At 37.2% G+C, this 20,188-nt stretch overlaps 1 protein-coding gene across 1 annotated transcript; it reads right to left on the bottom strand.

Annotated features, from left to right (window-relative positions):
• Nucleotides 1–4,642: 4,642 nt before the first annotated feature.
• Nucleotides 4,643–6,124, bottom strand: LOC107942381 (uncharacterized). Its single transcript, XM_016876036.1, has one exon. The coding sequence runs from the start codon at nucleotides 6,122–6,124 to the stop codon at nucleotides 4,643–4,645; it is 1,482 nt and encodes a 493-aa protein (XP_016731525.1).
• Between the last annotated feature and the right edge of the window lie 14,064 nt (nucleotides 6,125–20,188).

Raw genomic sequence — 20,188 nt, 5'->3', positions numbered from 1 at the left:
AGGAATGTTACATTAGCTCCTCTCACACCGAAGCAAGTGCATGAAGACCAACTCAAGATGAAGCAATCTATTGAGCGAGAAAAAGAAAAAGAGAAAAAGAAAAAGATTGAAAAGAAAAAGAAAGAAAAGAATGATGAGAGTGAGATAAAAACAAGAGTGACAAAAGAAAAAGAGCAAGAGTGTGAAAATAAAAAAATAAGTGTTTTTGCTAGAAAAAGAGAGATTCGAAAATTGATGTTGGCAAGGCAACCCATCTTTGTACTTATGTATAAAGAGTGTTTATTGGAAACTAATGAACTTGACAATACTTTGCCTACTCCTATTGTTTCTTTGTTGCAGGAATTCGGAGATGTTTTTCCTAAAGAAGTGCCAAATGGCCTACCTCCCATTCGAGGAATCGAGCACCAAATCGATTTTGTGCCCGGTGCTGCAATTCCAAATAGGCCAGCATATAGAAGTAATCCTGAGGAAACGAAGGAATTAGAAAAGTAAGTAGCTGAATTAATGGAGAAGGGCTACATCCGTGAAAGCTTAAGTCCGTGCGCGGTTCTGGTATTGTTGGTTCCTAAAAAGGATGGATCATGGCGAATGTGCGTTGACTACCGCGCCATCAACAAAATTACCATAAAATATCGCCATCCTATTCCCCGCCTCGACGACATGCTTGATGAACTTAGTGGAGCCCAATTGTTTTTGAAGATCGATTTAAAAAGTGGGTATCATCAAATCAGAATGTGGGAGGGAGACGAATGGAAAACTGCGTTCAAAACTAAATATGGTTTGTATGAATGGTTGGTAATGCCATTCGGACTTACCAGCGCTCCTAGTACTTTCATGCGTCTCATGAATTATGTTTTACGTTCGTTCATTGGGAAATTCTATGTTGTGTATTTTGATGATATTTTAGTCTATAGCAAGAGCTTGGAAGATCATATTCAACATCTACGTGCCGTGCTTGAAGTCTTACGAAAAGAGGTACTTTATGCCAATTTAAAGAAATGTTCTTTTTGCACTAATGAAGTTGTTTTTCTAGGCTTTGTGGTAAGTGCTCGTGGATTAGAAGTTGACCAAGAAAAGGTCAAGGCGATCAACGAATGGCCGCGTCCAACGAACATCAGCCAAGTGAGGAGTTTTCACAGGTTGGCAAGCTTCTATCGAAGGTTTGTGCCTAATTTTAGTTCTGTAGCTGCCCCCTTGACAGGTATAATTAAGAAAAATTCTCCTTTTGTGTGGACTGATGAACAAGAAAATTCTTTTAATAAGCTTAAAGAATGTTTAACTAATACACCATTGTTGTCTTTACCTGATTTTAACAAAACATTCGAGATAAAGTGTGATGCTTCAGGTATCAGCATTGGCGCTGCTTTGATGCAAGATGGACGGCCTATTGCATACTTCAGTGAAAAGCTTAACGGAGCTACGTTGAATTATCCAACGTATGATAAGGAACTATATTCGTTGGTCTGAGCTCTCGAAACATGGAAACAGTATTTATGGCCGAAGGAATTCGTAATTCATTCGGGCCACGAGGCTCTAAAGCATTTGAAGGGACAAACCAAGCTCAATAAACGTCATGCCAAGTGGGTGGAGTATTTGGAGTCGTTTCCATACGTGATCAAGTATAAAAAGGGTAAGGAAAATGTTGTAGCCGACGCCCTATCACGAAGGTATGCACTTGTCAATTTAATGGATTCTAAATTGCTTGGTTTTGAATTTATCAAAGATCTTTACAAATCTGATATTGACTTTGGTGAAATTTATGAGTCTTGTTCGCATGGTGCTAGTGAAAAGTACTTTCAGCATGAGGGCTATTTATTTCGTGAAAGCAAGCTTTGTGTGCCTCAAAGTTCTATGCGAAACGTGCTCGTTGAAGAAGCCCATAGTGGTGGACTTATGGGTCACTTTGGGGTTGCCAAAACTCTAGCAATTTTGCACGAACATTTCTATTGGCCCAAAATGAAACGCGGCGTCCAAAGGAAATGTGAACGTTGCATCACTTGTAAGAAGGCAAAGTCACGAATCCAACCGCATGGTTTATACACCCCGTTGCCTATCCCTGATGCTCCGTGGGTAGACATTTCAATGGACTTCGTTTTAGGCCTTCCGAGAACCAAAAGAGGAAAAGATTCAATATTTGTTGTTGTAGATCGTTTTTCGAAAATGGCCCATTTTATACCTTGTAATAAAACTGATGATGCTACTAACGTTGCTAATCTATTTTTCAAGGAAGTTGTTAGGTTGCATGGAATCCCTCGAACCATTGTCTCCGATCACGACACAAAGTTTCTAAGTCATTTTTGGAGGACTTGTGGGGGAAATTGGGCACCAAACTTCTATTTTTGACGACATGCCACCCTCAAACGGATGGCCAAACCGAAGTAGTAAACCGTGTGCTATCAACTCTGCTTCGAGCTATTTTGCAAAAGAATTTGAAGATGTGGGAAGATTGTTTACCTCATGTGGAGTTCGCATACAATCGAACCGTTCATTCCGCTACGAGATTTTCTCCTTTTGAGGTAGTATATGGCTTTAACCCCATTACCCCTCTTGACTTGGTTCCTATGCCTGTTAATGAATTAGTGCATGTAGATGGTAAAAGAAAGGCCGACTTTGTTAAACAATTACACAAAAAGGTCAAAGATAATATCGAGAGGAGGACTGAACAATATGTTCGAGCAGCCAATAAGGGACGCAAACAAGTTGTATTCAAACCCGGTGATTGGGTTTGGATCCACATGCACAAAGAATGATTTCCCGAACAAAGGAAATCCAAATTGCAATCAAGAGGAGATGGCCCATTTCAAGTGTTGGAGCGGATTAACGATAACGTTTACAAGATTGACCTACCGGGTGAGTATGGAGTGAGTGCAAGTTTTAATGTTGCTGATCTCTCTCCTTTTGATGTAGGTGATGATTCGAGGACGAATCGCTTCGAAGAGAGGGAGGATGATATGAGCTCGCCCATGAAGATAGGTGACGAATCCATGGAGTTGCCTTTGGGACAAATCACTTGAGCACGTGCCAAGAAGTTCCAAGATGCCGTAGCAAGCTATATTGCTCGATTGTGGAGTGATGGGTTGATTGCACCTAAAACGCCCAGCTCAACTAGCTTGATTCGCACCATCCTACAAGCTGATTTTAGCTCGTGTCAGCTTAATTCAGCTCAATTCGGCACTTAATTAGTTCAAGGAGCTGATTATATTTATTTTGAATAAATTTAATTAGTTGTGTTAGTTTAGAATCAGCTCAAATCATTTAATTAAATAAATGTGTCTTAATCTAGACATTTTTAATTCAGCTTATTAAATATGTTTTATATTAGTACATGCCTTTAATATGTCCATATTAAGTCATAAATTAAATGTGTTTAGTTTAATTACAAAGTTTTAATATGTCTTGACTAAGACAAATTTATTAGTGGCTGCTAATTAATTTGTCTTAGCCGAATTAATGTGTAGAATTTTAATATGTCCAGCTGCTGATTTCATGAGTATTAAACTTGTCTTAACCACATTTATTTGATGTTTTTCAACTAGCTTAATGGCAAAGGAAGCTCATAAAGAAGGAGCATGTATTTGGGCACATGCATGGACGGCATTTAAAGTGCAGCTACCTTGTGTTTCCAGCTGACTTTTCGTGCAGCTCAATGGACTTCAAGCTGATATTTTGAGCTTCTCCAAGGGTCAATTTCGTGGAGAGCAATTGCCAAAGGGTGCTTCATAAATTCCAGCAGCCAATTCACTTGGTGGCTACTCATATTCGGCCAAAGAAGCATAATTTTTGAAGCTGTCCATTTCTCTTCTCCATAGCAGCAATTAAGCTATTTTAAAACATTAGTTGAATGTGAATTATCATCATTAAAAGGGCCAGCCGAATCATCTCTTCTAGAAGGATAAGATTCAGATTTTTGTTCATCAATGTATTTGGGAAATTTCTAGGAAGTTTCCTATAGAAACTTAAGGCATAAGAATCTGATTAATAGGCTATTCGGCTGCCTTAGTCCAGCCTATAAATAGACCATGTAATTCACATTTTGGAGGTTAATGAACAATTTGATAGCTTTGCTAAATTGTGAGGTTGTTTTCAACTTTCGTTATTCTACAAAAACTTGTGAGACTTATCAAACTTCTTTGTGGCGTCAAACTTGTTTTTGTTTCTACCCGAACTTATCACTTTAATCCAAAAAGTGTGGCGTTCGATTCATACTAAGGTTCCTATCATTTTTTTGATAGCGGGTCGAAGTTTCTATCCATTCAACCAACCATCCATCCATACCTTACCAACCTAAGCATTCTCCTAAGTTACGGGTTAACACACTCCTATTGTGTTAGTTCGGCTTCCGAATCCTTAGCCAAAATTGCTTTTATTGTATTCTGATTTATTTCCTAAACCAACAAACTCTTTTGAGCCCCAAATAATCCTTTTCTTCTAGCCTATTTTGTAAAGCTTCCAATTTACTCCTGATTCACAATCGGGCAATCTCTACGACTCAATTCGAAAACGAGGTGAGGGCGTATCATCTCACCATCAAATTCCATTGTTAAGTTCCCTTTATGCAAATCAATTTTTGTTCTAGCTGTCTTAAGGAAGGGTCTACCTAAAAGTAAGGGTACATCAACTGAGTTATCACCAGCTCCCATATCTAAAACATAAAATCAGCTGGAAAAACTAACTCATTCACTTGCACTAGAACATCTTCTAAAACGCCATCAGGATAGGCATTACTTCTATCTGCAAGTTGAATTATCAGTCCCGTGTCTTTTAATGCACCTAATTGAACTTTATCGTAGATACTCCTAGGCATGACATTTATAGAAGCTCCTAAATCGAGCATAGCTCTATCAAGTTTATGGTCTCCTATCTTACAAGGTATCAAAAACATTCCAGGATCTTTACATTTAATAGGAAGCTTATTTTGAAATACCGCAGATACATTTTCACCTAGACTAATCCTCTCATTTCCAATTAATTTCCTTTTAGATGTGCATAATTCTTTTAAAAACTTAGCATATCTAGGTACTTGTTTAATTGCATCAATCAATGGGATATTAACTTGTACCTTACGGAAAGTCTCTAGAATTTTAGCATTGACGTCGTCTGACTTTTCCTTCCTCAAACGCTGTGGAAACGGCGCCTTTGGCACATAAGACCGAGGCTGGTTATTAGTATCTTGACTTGCTTGAGCTCGAAGTTCGGGAACCCTTGTTTCCTGATCAAAATTTGCTATATCGCGCAAAGTAGTGGATTGTTGTGAACGTGATTTCCCTGCTTCCTTTGGAGCTGCTTGCGACGGTTGTAAATCAGCCTTTGGCAAGGCTAAATTTTCCTCTTCAATATCACTAAATCGGACCTTTCTTACCTCAGTTTCGTCTACCTCATCGCTATTTTGGGCTTTCTTTAGTGACGATCTCAACTCCTTCCCACTTCGCAAAGTTATAGCACTGACATTATCCCTCGGATTTGCCACAGGATGTGATGGTAACCGGTTATTTACCTGTGCTTGTAAGTTCCCAAGATTAACGTCGGTCGACGAGGCTCTGGTTTGCAACTGCTTCACTACCAATTCCAAAGACTGAAATCTTCCATCGGTTTCTTTCTTCTGACCAGCCATCATTTTCATCATTTGTTCAAGCACGGTATGGGTTTTGGTTTCAGCACTAAGGTTTTGATGGTTGGGTTGTTGCTGTGACGAATTATATGGTCGGGAATTTTGCTGCTCAAATCCCAGAGGTGTGGCACGGTTTTGGTATCTGAGATTGGGGTGGTCTCTCCATCCCTCATTATAGGTAGCTGAATATGGATCATACCTTCTCTGATTTGGAAAGACGGTGTTAGCTTCCCCTTCCTGTAATGTTGGACACATATCTATGGTATGTCCTTCCAAACAACAAATGCCACATAGTGAAGCTTTCGCATTACCTCCAGTCATCAATTTACTTACCATAGCCGTTAAGTTAGCTAACTGAGCCTCCATCATACTCGACTGGCCCTCATCCATTCGTTTACCCAAATCGGACCTCCTGAGACCGAATTGCTGTGTATTCTGCGCCATATTAGCAATCAAATTTCGGGCTTGCTCCGGAGTTTTATCAACCAATGCACCTCCACTCGCTGCATCAATCATTCCTTGATCTTGTGGCATCAACCCCTCATAAAAATATTGTACTAAAAGTTGTTCACTAATCTGGTACTATGGACAACTCGCACATAGCCGTTTAAATCTTTCCCAGTACTCATATAATGACTCACCTACCAGTTGCTTAATTCCACAAATTTCCTTCCTGATTGACCCTATTCTTGATGCTGGAAAGAACTTCTCAAGAAAAGCTTCGTGCAACCCTATCCACGTCGTAAATGAACCTGGCGGTATATAATATAACCAGTCCTTCGCCAAACCTTGTAACGAGAAAGGAGAAGCTCAGAGCTTGATTTGTTCCTCTTCAATGCCATCTGGCTGCATAGTCGAACAAGTTATTATTAATTCATTAACATGACGGTAAGGGCCCTCACCTGGTAGTCCATTGAATTTCGGCAACAAGTTCAGGAATCCCGAATTACGCTTTAATGGCCTATCAAGGGCGGGATAAGTGATAGATGGTGGTTGCGCAGCCAAGTCAGGAGCGGCCAATTGCTTCAAGGTCTGGTTGGCCATGTTGATATCCTCTGAAATGTTAGGCTCAACGTGGGGGTTGGAATGTTCAGCTTGCTGGCCGGTGGTGTTAACAGGAAACTCCGATGTTCGTCGTCCACTCCTTAATAACATATACTAAAGGGTCTAATCTACCTGCAAAGACAAAAATAATAAAACAAAATAAGTTCTGAAAATCAAATGGATTTGACTACGTCTCTTCCCTGGCAACGGCGCCAAAATTTGGTAGCTGTCGTTTACGTCTGCCAAATTAAACTCACATACTTAACCTAAATTAACTTGTAATATAGGGTAAATAGGGAATCGTCCCACGAGGAAGCTTGCAACAAATCTATTCGAAGCGATTTAAAATTAAAGTAATGTAAAAAAAACATGCGAAACAAAATAGAGGAAAAAAATGGGGGGAGTTTATGTTTTACGATTGCTAAAAATAGTCTCAAGTAATAAATAAACTTTGGCTCGAATTAAAACTGCTGAGGAGAAAATATCAAGAGAAGAATAATGCTTAGTTATTGACGCCTTAATCCACCAAGCACAAGTCCTTTGTAACCTGAAATTAAGCTAAGAAATCAACTTAGCAGCAAGGCTGAAAAATCACTTACGAAGCGACTTCCTATCCCTAGTAAATTATTCAATTAGAGAACGTCCATGATTGAAATTTACCTTTAATTATCTTTATGTTGACTTGTTAAAGGTTTTTAGAGATTTAGAGACTTCGCCTGGCCTTAACCAAAGAAAATCCACCAGCGACTTCTAAGATTAAATCTGAAGTTGTCTTAATTAGCTACGGCCAATTAATTATCACTAATTCTAAGCTTAATTGAGAAATTTGATTCCTCAATTTGCACTTAAATGATTATAAGAAAATTTCCCAAATTAATTAGGTGATCACTCCAATTGAATTAGGAAAAAAAATTCTTTGGAAGATAAAATCAAACAATTTAAGAATGCCAAATTTTATTTTAGAACAAAATAAATTTTTAAATCACTTGTGCTCGGTTTCATAAGTGTCTAACTAAGCGTAAATAAACTAGCCACTCATAGCTAGTAAAACAGAACACGAATCCATTGAAAAGAACATGAATTACAAACTGATTCTTGGAAGGTAAAGTTCTTCAAGTCGTCCGATTTCCCTTCTCCCAATTAGCCGAATTTACTAGCTGCTACTCTAGCTCCTTGATCGGATTTGCTGGTCCAATTTTAGAAAATTCTACTTGCTTGAATCACGCCTTTCCTATGCTGCTATATGTTTTTCTCTTTGTTTCTTCTCCTCGTTCCAGCTGCTGATCTTCTCTATTTATGGGATAATATCCTCCAATCAATTCAAAAATTTAAAATCAATCTTATCCCCCTTTATCCTAGCTGAAACCGTCACATGAAAACAGCTTCAGCCTAAAAGAATTCTATTTTATGTGAACTCTTCAAGGCTGATTAAATTTCCTTAAATCACTTGAGGTCGGCCACCGCTTGCAAGAAGGGAATTTGGGGAATTAAAATTAATTTCCTTGCTGATTTTTTTGTTGTCGCATATTCGGCCTGCTGTACATCCAATTTGGACTGAATTTCCTTCTTTGTTTAATTGTCAATTCAATTTCTTTAAAACCAACATCTGACCACCCTCTTCCAGCAACCTTATTTATGCGAATTACCTCCCAAATTGAGCTTATACGGACATCAACCTGCACATGAAATAAATTGTTGAATTGGAGTGCAATTAAATTATTACAGCATAGAATGTTTCTAATCAATTCAAGCTGAATTATAACTTAATTAACCGAAAATCAATCAACAATTTAAATAATTTAAGTGAATAAATTAAGCTCGAAATCGAACTTAACAGCGAACACGGCGACGAGTATGAAATAGATTTTCACATTGCGGTGGTTCCCCAAATTTTGAAGGATTAAACTCCTTTTGATGTTAAAGGCTTCGTCAATGGCAGCATGTAGAAAGTCTTCTTTGTCTTCGAAGTCTTGTGGCAATCCAAACTTAGAAAATTCTGGAAACATGGTTCAATAAAATGTTAGAAAACAAAAGATAAATTAGAAAGAAAAATAATCCTCACCACAAAAACCTCACAAGTTCTCTCGCAAAGAAAATATTAGATGGCACACCACTCGTGTTTCACTCTTATTTTGGATTTTTTTATGTATTTTCACTCGTGCCTTTTACCACTCGATTCGCGTCTCGAACTTCGTAATGGACTCGTTCAAACTTCAAGCAAGCCTAGAGGGTCGACTTCAAAGGGATTCACAAAGGTAGTCGATGTAAGGAGTGCAAGGTAGGCTGAAAAGAAAAAAAATAATAAAAAATAAGGATGGTACTAAGTGTGGCGATTAGTTTGTGTTCAGTAGAAAAGCACTTTAAGATCGGGAAAATTATGAACATCTTCAAAATAAATTCTTTCTTCTTCTTCTTTTTTTGCAACTCTTCAACTCTTTTTTTTAATTCAAATTGTTTTCTCCTTTTTTTTTCAATCACAAAATGCCAAATACAAATAGAGAACCTCAATCCACAAAATTTTTTTTGGATTTTTTTTCCAATTTCTTTTTTTTCAAATTTTTTTTAAACACTTACTTCGACAACTTCATGAACATCTGTACTCCTCAATTTTGACTAGCTCTGATACCAAATGATGTAATCTGGCTCGATGATGTGAGTGGAGTCGTTAATGTGCCCGATCGTTAAAATGAGAAGTATCGCTCGATTTAAAATAAAGGGGTTAAATTCGGCTAAGTGTGGTATTTAGTTTCCAAAATAGGTTCAAGATGGCTAAGTAAGGTATGTAATGGATTCGGTTAAGTGAAGAGGCTAAAGGTTATTTGAAGATGGATTTGCGGATGGCTCGAATGGCTTTAAGGTCAAGAAGGAACCATTACTAAAATGGAGTACTAACCCGATTCTTATAAAAACACTTAAAGGTGGTGGAAAGGACCTTGACCCACTAACTATAAGAGTTAGGAACCAGAGGTATCAAATGGTTGAACGCCACACTCGTGATTGAGTGATAAGTTCGAAGAAACAAGGAAGACGCCACTAGCAAGCTAGATAAGTCTACTTGAGTCTAAAACGAAATAAGAGAGTTGAAAAACTCACAAAATGTTATAAACATTAATCAAAGGTTCAAAAGTCCTTACAAAATGCAAATGAGCAAATATTTATAGCCTAAGCCTAAGGTAGCCAAAAAGACTAAAAGATACTGAATGGTCAGCCAAAATTAAAGCAAAAGAGGCTGGAAATTTCCAGCAACCTTCCTAGAACGTCCCTTGAAGGTTCCTTGAGCATGGAGAATGTCAATGGTGATAGAGGGTTGCGCGGGGACCAAGCTCGAGTTGCTAAGTCACGAGAAAACTCCTACGAGGCTCTAAACGAATAGATCATAAACGAAACAGAAATTAAAAGATTAGAACTTTGAATTTTCAGATCTGGAATAAAAATCCCCAAACCAGCAAAGAATCAAATTGAGAATAGGAATAAGTGTTAATAAAGGTTCTTGGGGAATCAAGAACATGTAATTGAACCCAAAGAATACTCCAATCTGCCGAATCTGAAAAGAAAGACACAAACAGCAAGTTAAATTTCCCCAAATTTCCAGCAATCAAAACAACCCAAATCTGAGAAAAAGAAATCGGCAAGAACAAGGAATTTAGGGATTTTGAACGAATTTTGCTGCCAAGAACAAAAGGGGCGACCCGATCATTAGTAAAGAAAAGGGCGAATCAGATTTGGAATGCTTTGGAACACCTGAAATGCAGCAAGACCAGCAAACAAAGTGATTAAATAAAATCGACACAAGCAGAATTTAAAAGAAAAAATTGACAGCAAGAAATTAAAAGATAAGTCCTAAGAAGCCTTGAAATCCCGAAAGATATCACAACTCCCTTCAAACGGCTCTAATCTCCCCTCCAAAGAATATCAATGGCAAGAAGAAGGCTAAAGATGGCTCCCACAATTAAAAAGATTGTTAAAACTACTTCTAAAGAAAACTCAAGAGAGAATTCTTGGAGGAAACTCAAGGAGAATTCTGCACTCAAACAAATCTGAAATTTGCAATATAATTGAGAAGTGAATAACAAGGTGGCCGGCCAAGCCTTTATATAGGCCTCTCAAGTGTTTTCCTAATCTAATTAGAAAACTAAAAATAAAAAAACTCCTAATTATTTTAATATTTAAATGGAAATTCGACCAAGGGCTTTTAATTGGGCCTCTTGGACTGAATATGTACATAAAAATTTAAACTAAGTACTTAAAAAATAAAACTTTACAAATTGGGCCACTTTGACAATTTGGCCTGATTTTCAAGTAAGTATGGTTTGTCTTCTGGTTTGGGCTTGGAATCATCTTATTGGGCCTTGCCTTCAAGAACTTGGGCTTGTATTCCATCTTCTACCAAAATTGGTTCATTGATGCTCGTAACAAAGATCCAATGCGCTTTGGCTGGAAGATTTGGTTTCTTGGACCAAGATTTCCAAGATTTGAATTCTTGATTTTCTTGATTCTTGAAATCGCTCCAAAAAGCAAGATTGGGCCAAGATTCAGTTTCTTGATTTTCTTGAAAACAAGAAAGTGAATATTGATTTTCTCTTTCTTGCATGTACGCATCTAAGGCCTTGCTAACAAACTCCTGAATGGTCCCATTTAGTTTGGAACGCATTTTTCGGGCCTTTGATCTCGTTATTGGGCCTTGTGGTAATTTGAGCCCATCACGTTCTTAGGCTTGGGTTGGCCTTTGTGACTCGTAATAAATGGGCAGCTTCTAGAGTGTCTTTATTCAGCTAAAATTGTTGTCAATTAATAAGGAGCTAAAATAAGCTGAATGGCCTTAATTAGGTTCGGTCAAAGTGATTGAATGAGCTGCCTTGAAGAACTGATTAGTCTTGGATTTTAAATAGTAGCTTAGGGTACTTTAATAGCAATGGAGTGTGAACCAACGAAATTGAGAAGCCTTTGTGTGTAAAAAGCAAGTGACCGAATGGTCATGAGTGTGAATGGAACCTCTAGCAAGTGTGGACACGTTTGGGGCTATTGGAGTACACGATGAGGCAGTTTAGGTAAGAGAAACCAGCAGCTCACTTGTCCCTTGATGTGCACGAAGAGTTACTTGGGCATTTCTATCAGCAGCTTACCTTGCATTCATGCTGTTCATGTATGTAGCTGCACCTAATAAATTCAACAATTTAATTAGCTTAAAACACACTAAAACACACACATTAAAATCAGCAGCAAGCTTAAGACATTTTAAACCTGTACATTAATTTGGCTGAACTAAGACATATTAAACACAAAGAAACTAAGACACATTTAAATGTTCAGCTAAAGACACATTTAAAATGTTGTAGCTAGACATATTAATAATAAATATTAATTAAGACTCAAATTAAACTCAACAGCAGCTAAGACAAACTAATTAAAACATGAAATTAATTTGTCTCAACTTTAAACACATTTAAACGCTCTAATTAAAATGTTTAGAATTAAAATGCAATTTAATTATTTAAGCTGAATAAACTAATTGGCATTTATTTTATTCCAGCAACTAAATTATAGAAATTAAAGTAAGCTCAAAATGAGCAAACAAGCTCATTGAGCTGGAAACGAGCCGAATTGAGCTCAACGAGCTAGAATCGAACTAATTCAGCTTGCAAAGGATTGCAAGCAACGCTATGAGAGCTGGTCCAAGAATATGCTCGGATCATGGTCGTATCACTTTTGTTGTCCAAAATTATAATTCCCAAATGCTTCTTGATTCTGGTATATCTCCAACGAAGAAATTCTTAACTCATTGCGGAAAGGTAAAATCAACTTTTACTTTTGACCCTGGCATTGGTTCATTTGTTCAATTTTTGCATAAGATCTTAAGAAGTCCTTTTGAATTTATAAACCATAGAGTCACTAATCTACTTAATTTTTGTGTAGGTAACACATCGAAGTGGTTCCCTCCTAAAGAGGGAGGGCATAAACATAACTTGTGTCCTACTCAAGGCATGTCTGATTTGCAGGTTTTTGGGAGCAACTATGCCAATTCCATCGACCAAAGGGCTAGTGACGATATAAAATTTTTTTCGAGCAAGTGGCCCGATTTAGGGACAAATCACTTCAAAGAGGGAGGGAATGATACGATCCCGCCCGAGAACACGCTTGGATCAGCTTCCCAAGTGAGGCTTGTCATCTTTTGCAAGCTAAACTAGCTTGTTCCATCTCCATGGAGTTCAATTCGAGCTAATTCTAGCTCATTGAGCTTGAAATTCAATTTATTTAATTTATGCAAATTCTACACCTGTTGGAATTAATTAATTAAGTTAGTTTATTAGCTTTAAGTTCAGCTTCAATAATTTAGTGTTTAATGTGTCTAAATTCTGAACAAATTAAATCAAAGTTTAAATGTGTTCTTAAATAATGTTTTAATGTGTCAAGCTAAGGACAAAATTAATATTTGGAGATAATTGACTTGTCCAACTGAATCTGTCCATTTAAGTTGTCTTGTGCAGCCGAATTTATTTTGTGTCTTCAACTAATATTTAAGTGCAGGTTATAAATGTGTTGTAGTTAATGTTGTGTTTACTGCCGAATTAATTGTGTCTTGTTGTTGAATTCTAGTCCAGCCGAATTTAAAGAAGAATTTAATGTGCAGGTTTAATGGCTTCGACGGCATGAATTTGTGCAGCTATTAAAGATCCCTTTTTCATGAACAACAGCAGCAATAATGGGAGCATGCTGCCGGATTATATGTGCAGCAAAACATGTATTATATGAGATGTTCAGCATGCAAGGAATGACTATTTAGAAAGTTGCTGATTTCTTTTCCCATATGCCTTTTCGTGGATATAAATGGACAAAGAGTAAATCCCAGCTGGTGCTTTTTCGTGAACATCAAAAGATGGCTTCTAGTGTGACTATTCGGCCAGACCACTCAACTCCCCAAGAAAACTGATTGGATGTCCAAGGCGTTTTCAAGGCTGTTCACACATACAAAATATTCTTTCTCACACCAAGGGATGTTCAGACTTGTGTGTTCACATTTAAATGACTACTCAACTCCATTGTTCACATTGCACGACTGATGAAGTGCTCAAAACAGCTCACTTATTTCCATGCACATTCGGCTAAATCAAGCAGCCCCCAATTAAACAAGATTCAAGCACCTGGCTGAACCAACTTAATGCATTCAGCCCCCAAACATTCTATTTAATTTTTTAGCTGGATTCAAGCATTTAGAAGCTGCCAAAGATGTTTTCCATGCCCAAGAAGCTTCAAGGAACCTTCCATTAAAATTCTGGAATTTTCAGCTACTCTTTAAGGCCTATTTGGCTACCCCTTGTGTTTTCTATAAATAGTTGATTAATTTCATTGTAAGAGGACTTTTGCCAGATTATTGAATGAACTTTGTTCAAAGAGTGAGTTTTCTCCTCTCTAAATTCGTAGGAGTTTCGATCTGACTTATCTAGCGAGCTAGTGGCGTCTATCGTTCTCTTCTTGAACTTATCACCTTATTTTGGTGTGGCGTTCAACCCTTCTACAATTTCGCAACTCCACCTTAACCAATTAGAAACTGGGGTGACACTCTTTAGTGTTGAATCATTTCTGGAGTTAAGTCCATTTTTTCCATTCCCACAAATTATCCCAAATTAACTATCCTTTGATTCTTTTATTAAACCGAACCTACATCTTTCTAAACCTTCTATCGTTTCAAAATTCACTTTGTAAGCTTCTGCAAATTTTAAAACAAATTTACACCTTTTTAGCTGCTAGAACTTCTCCTCGTCGACGATCGGGCAAACTTTGTGAAACGACTCGATTAACCCAAGCCGGATCGCATCAGTTTCATACCCGTTGTCATGTTTGCGAAAAGGTTTGTAGCTTGGTGAATGATGGAGGTAGTTGTACAAATGTAGCAAGCACGTTCATGGTAAAGAAACTTGCCTTACCGACCACTAAACACCCCAATCCTTATAAGCTTTAATGGCTTAATGAAGGTGTTGCGTTGAAGGTAACTAAACAAGCACTTGTAACTTTTTCAATTGGAAAGTATCACGATGAAGTCCTGTGTGATGTGGCACCAATGCATGTGGGACACTTGCTACTTGGAAGACCATGGAAGTTTAATTGGAGGGTCAAACATGATGGATTTTTAAATCAATACACTTTTGAGCATCATGGGAGAAAATTCAGCTTGACACCACTATTGCCAAAACAGGTTTTGGAGGATCAACAAAGATTAAAACGATCTATGGAACAAAAGAGAGAAAACAAAAAAGAAAATAAAAATGAGAAAGAGAGAAGAAAAGAAAGATAGAGAGAAGAAAAATTGAGTACTGAGAAAAATGAGAGCTTAGAAAAAGAAAAAAAAAAGAGGAAAATTCAAACGTAAAATAATGGAGTTTTGAGAAAAATGAGTGCAAAGAAAAAGAAAATAAAGTGAGTGAAAGAAGAAAAGTTCATTTAAATAACCATTGTTTTTTTGTTTCAACATCTCAGGTTCACCCGAGGAAGGAGTTCGCATTGCAATATAATTCTGAGATAAAACGGTTTGAGATGATTTGATGTGATCCCGATCGCATCATGTAATGTCACAACCCAACGCCGTGCAAGATGAAGCTTATTTTGTTAGTTCATTCGAGCTCAAATTAGCTCATTTGAGCTCAAGTCAGCTCATTCAAGCTCAATTCAGCTCATTGATGATGTGAGCTTGCCTACGAACCAAATGGAGAACGAACAAGAAGCCATCAAGCTGCCCATTGGTCCAATAACGCGAGCTAGAGCTAAACGATTCAAAGATGCTATTTTAGCAATGGTGGAACAGGTTGAGGAAAATGATAGCAAGGAGTTTAAAAACGGGCTGAACATATTCAACTTCTTTGAAGCTGAATTTCGTTCTAGCTAATTAATTTGATGCTGGAATTTAGACCATTTAAATAAACATTTAAATTTTAAATAAGCTTTAATTTAGTTTTTACTACAGCTTATAAATATGTCTTTAATTAATATAAGTGTTTAATATGTCTTGATTTAGTCAAATTAAAGATGTCTTGATTACATTTAGTTTGTCTAAATTATTACATGCTTTAAATCTATCCAGCCGAATTTATGTGTTATGATTTGTTAATAATTAAGTTGTCTCAATGTTATTTAGGATGTTCACATTATACTTTAATTTAGTTCAGCTGAATTTGCTTGAAATTAATTAAGTTTATGTGTGTTTTTAGGTGCAGCCGAATTTGAAGGTGAATTGGACAGATTCATGCATGAAGATTCAATGGATGTGAAGATGCATGCATATTGGGTTCATGCACCTAACGATACATGCATGGAATGCATTAAAATTGGTGTGCTGATTTTTAAGTTTTCTATGTGTCCATTCGGCCAAAAGAGATGATTGTTCATTATCCAAAGCTGCCATTTATTTCCTTCACATTGCTGGAAATCTTTTGGCCATTCGGTTCAAGGTGTTCACTCTTTAAGGCTCTTCAAAACCGTCCATTCACACCTGATATGGCTGCTCAAGTACTCTCTTTATTATTGGTAATTTTTCAGCAAGAGTTGCCTCTTGAATGCTCATTTAAACCCATTAGCTGAATGTAGCTGCTACATGCATCTCCAAGATCCATTTGCTTAAGGTGGAAGCTTCATAGTTGGTCACAATTCAGCCGAATCTACATTGCCCCATATTCATGAAGTTAAGCTGAATTTTAGTTCAATGTTTGCTTAGAAATTAAGTCTTGAACTTGTCTATTCGGCTACTAGTTGAAAGTCTATAAATAGTTACTCATTTTCTTGTAAAAGGACTTTTGACAAATCTCTGAATGAAATATCATTTTAGTGAGGCAATTCACTCTCTTTATTCTTCAAAGCTCAATTGACTTATCTTTACGAGTGGCGTCAATCTGACTTTGTTTCGAACTTTTCACCATAAGGTGTGGTGTTCCAACTATACCGAAGGTTCCTATTTTGCTAAATAGAGGGTCTCAGTTTTATCTACCATTTCTTTCCTTTTCTTTGAAACCTTTAAGCCTGGGTCCTTATTTGTTAATAAGGGTTCATTCTTGTTTCATTGGAAACCATTTATCCCCATTTTGCTTCCTAATTCATTTAAAACCAATATAACTCATCTTATTCAATTTTGAACTAAATCGACACTACCTAAATTCGATCGGGAATATAATACGACTCGTCACATCATTTGAATCGAGCTCGTATCAGTTGGTATCAGAGCTGGTTAATTTAGGTACGTAAAGTGTAGATTCAAAAAAAAATCGAAAAAAAATTTGAAAAAAAATTGCATACGGTCTAGGTGCGGACGAAAAGAACGTGAAAGATCCGTAAAAAAAAAGAGTCTGGAGACACTTCAACAAAATTTTTTCTAAAATCACATTCTACACCCCTTTATACCCATTTTAGTGAATTTTCACGCTATTAAAAAAATTCCAATTAGTGAATCCATTTTATACGCCACATCTTAAGCCTTTCTTTCTTTCGAGCCTACCCTAAACCATACGACTTTCCCTTGCAAACCCCTTGAAGCCGACCCACAAGTGTGGATAAATCTAAGTAGCTTTTCAGAATATCGAGAGTTGGATTTGAGAGGTAAAAGGCAAGAGAGTACATCAAGATAAAAGCCGAAAATAGAGTGAAACACGAGAGGAGTGAATTCTTTTCTTGTGAGTGAATTGTGAGGTTTTTTTTTGGTGAGGATATTTTCTTAATTTTAATCATCATGTCAAGGAGACCGGAACGACGAGCAACAAGTGGAGGAGCCTCGAATGCCGCTGGTGGAGGAGTTAATCTTCAACCAATGAGAAACGTTCCCAGAGGCGGAGTGCCCGATCTACAAGTTCAAGCAATCGTGCGAGAAATTTCTCGTTTGTTCCAACCTCAATTTGATTCCCTTTATGAACGAATGGAACAAATGGAGGAACGAAGCCAACGTGCGAACACCCCTCCTATTCCGAGAAGAGAGCGAGAATGTCCATGGCAACATGCAAATGATCTATATGAAGTAAGTGACATTGAAAGTGATCGAGCTTCGCGACAAAGTTTTCGAGTGCCACAATTGATGTGATCCGGCCCAGGTTAATCGAGTCGTTTCACAAAGTTGCCCGATCGTCTACGAGGAGTAGTTGGAGTTGTCAAAATTGGGTGATTTAGGCTAAGGGTTGCGGAAGCTTTGAGAGGGTTTAGATGAGTGGTTTGGTGTTGATAAATTCGGTTTAGAATAGAAACAAGGTAGGTTAGAAAAAGGTAATTGATGGAGATGGAAAATAAAACTTAAACGTCAAGAATGTTCAATACTAAAAAGTATTGCCCGAGTCTTATATTGCTTAAGGTGAAATTTGTGGAAGGATAGAAGCGAACCTTGACCCAATACCTATATAGAGGTAAGAACCAAAGGTATAAAAATATGGTTGAACGCCGCACCGATTCGGTGATAAGTTCAATGGAGTTCGGATTGACACCACTAGCAAGCTAGATAAGTCGCTTCGAGACTCGAACGAAAGAAGAGAGGAGGTAACCTCACAAGAACAAAAGTTCTATTAAGTTTAATTGATCAAATTCTGTAACCTTTTACAATAAACAAAATAAACTATTTATAGGCTCTCTAATGCCTATTAAAATTCAGCTACTAATGTGTTCACACAACAATTAAAAATGTTCACACTTCAAGCATTAAATCTCTGTTCATGGATAGTGTAAGTTCATGCATGGTTGAATAATCATGTTTTTTCCCAAAACCCGTTCATGCATGCTTAACCAATAAGAAAGCTTCCTTGTTCCATGAATGTGCATCTTCAATTCATATCCAACCCCTCTTGGACAAATGCTAGGTGCATGGGTCATGTATCTCTCTTAATTAAAGCTTTAATGATGGGCTGGTTCATGAATGGAAGCATGTACCTTCTAAATTCGTTCTCCCCTTTGTACATGCACATTATACATTCAATGTGATGAATTAAGGTAATATTTCCTCCCTTTGGACGTTCATGAATCCACCCATACATGTATAGGAGCTGATTGGTCAAATTGAGGTGTGAATGGCTTAGATGCTGCCTTGGGAATACGATCGGCCAAGCTTGTGCTTTAAATTGCTGGACACCTTTTGGCCAAATAGGTGCCTTGGGGAGCCAAATGGATAAGCCACCATTCATTGAAAGAGGCCTTACATGCACCGTCCCATACATTGAACCTATCATGCATGAACCTTGTTTAATTACTCTCCAAATTCAGCTCACCTACAAAAACACATGAACCAAAATTAAATCACATAAAATTCAGCTGAACAAACATTAATATAATTTAGACACACTAATTAAACATAAATTAAATTAGACAAATTTAATAAAGTCTTAACAAGACATATTAAATTTGGCCAAGACACATTTAAAACATGTAATAAGTCAAAACATAATTATGAGCTGTAGTAATTTAAACTAAATTAATAAATTACTTAATTTATTCAGACATTAAAATAAATGAGTTGAAATAAACTTAAGCCAAGCTCAAACGAGCTAAAGTAAGCTAAATTGAGCTCAAACGAGCTAAATTAAGCTCATGTGAGCTAAATCGAGCTGGGAAAAACTAAGATTGAGCTTGTTGAGTTGAGATTGAGCTTCATCTTGCACTTGGGGCCCTCGTGTTTAGGCCAATCATGATAGCAATGAGTGGTGCCACAACATAATGCGATTGAGATCACATCATACCCTCCCTCTTGAAGACGATTTGTCCTCAAATCGGGCCATTTTCTCAAAAAAAATTTTACATCGTCACCAGCCCCTTTGTCGATGGAGTTGACATAGTTGCTCCCAAAAACCTGCAAATCAGACATGCCTTGAGTAGGACACAATTTATGTTTATACCCTCCCTCTTTAGGAGGGAACCACTTCGAAGTGTCACCTACACAAAAATTAAATAGATTAGTGACACCATGGTTTATAAGTTCAAAAGGTCTTCTTAAGATCTTATGCAAAAATTGCACCAATGAACCAGTGCCGGGATCAAAAATAAAAACCGTTCTTACCTTTTCTCCAATGGACACAAACCTAAATCACAAGTCAGTCGAAAAGCATAATCTCGAAAATCAAAATTGCAAAATCCAAACCCTTTTAACAAGAACAAAGAATAATAATCTCCGGGGTAAAAAACAAAGCTTCCTCTTGCTTGGCTTGACGTTAACTTAGGAATGTATATCCCGGGTTTAAAAACGCGATTTTCATTGATCGTTTCGCAACGCAACAAAAATTTCTTCTTCACCAAGACTTCACACATGTCAAGCAAATAGGAGTTAGGCATACATACATTTGAGCAATCAAACCCTTCATATTTCATTCGCACACGTAAACAAGAAAAGTTCACACCACAATTTAGATAATTCACATGATCATCACAAGCACACAGATTAGATGTCAACTTTTCATCACACAATCCCAAATTTTGTTCGGGCTTACCTGGACTTACTTCTTGATCAATCTTGACAATGATAGGCTCATGAGCAGAAAGATATTTCACATTACTATGTAAAACACATTTATCAACAATCAAATTATGATT

This window comes from Gossypium hirsutum, chromosome D09 (assembly GCF_007990345.1).
Source record: "Gossypium hirsutum isolate 1008001.06 chromosome D09, Gossypium_hirsutum_v2.1, whole genome shotgun sequence".
Lineage (NCBI taxonomy): Eukaryota > Viridiplantae > Streptophyta > Magnoliopsida > Malvales > Malvaceae > Gossypium > Gossypium hirsutum.
Note: the sequence above shows the minus strand (reverse complement) of the source record. Positions and strands in the feature narration are given on the sequence as shown.

Excerpts from the sequence above, each read along its gene's own strand:
- LOC107942381 (XM_016876036.1), bottom strand. The coding sequence starts at position 6,124 with ATGATTGATGCAGCGAGTGGAGGTGCATTGGTTGATAAAACTCCGGAG.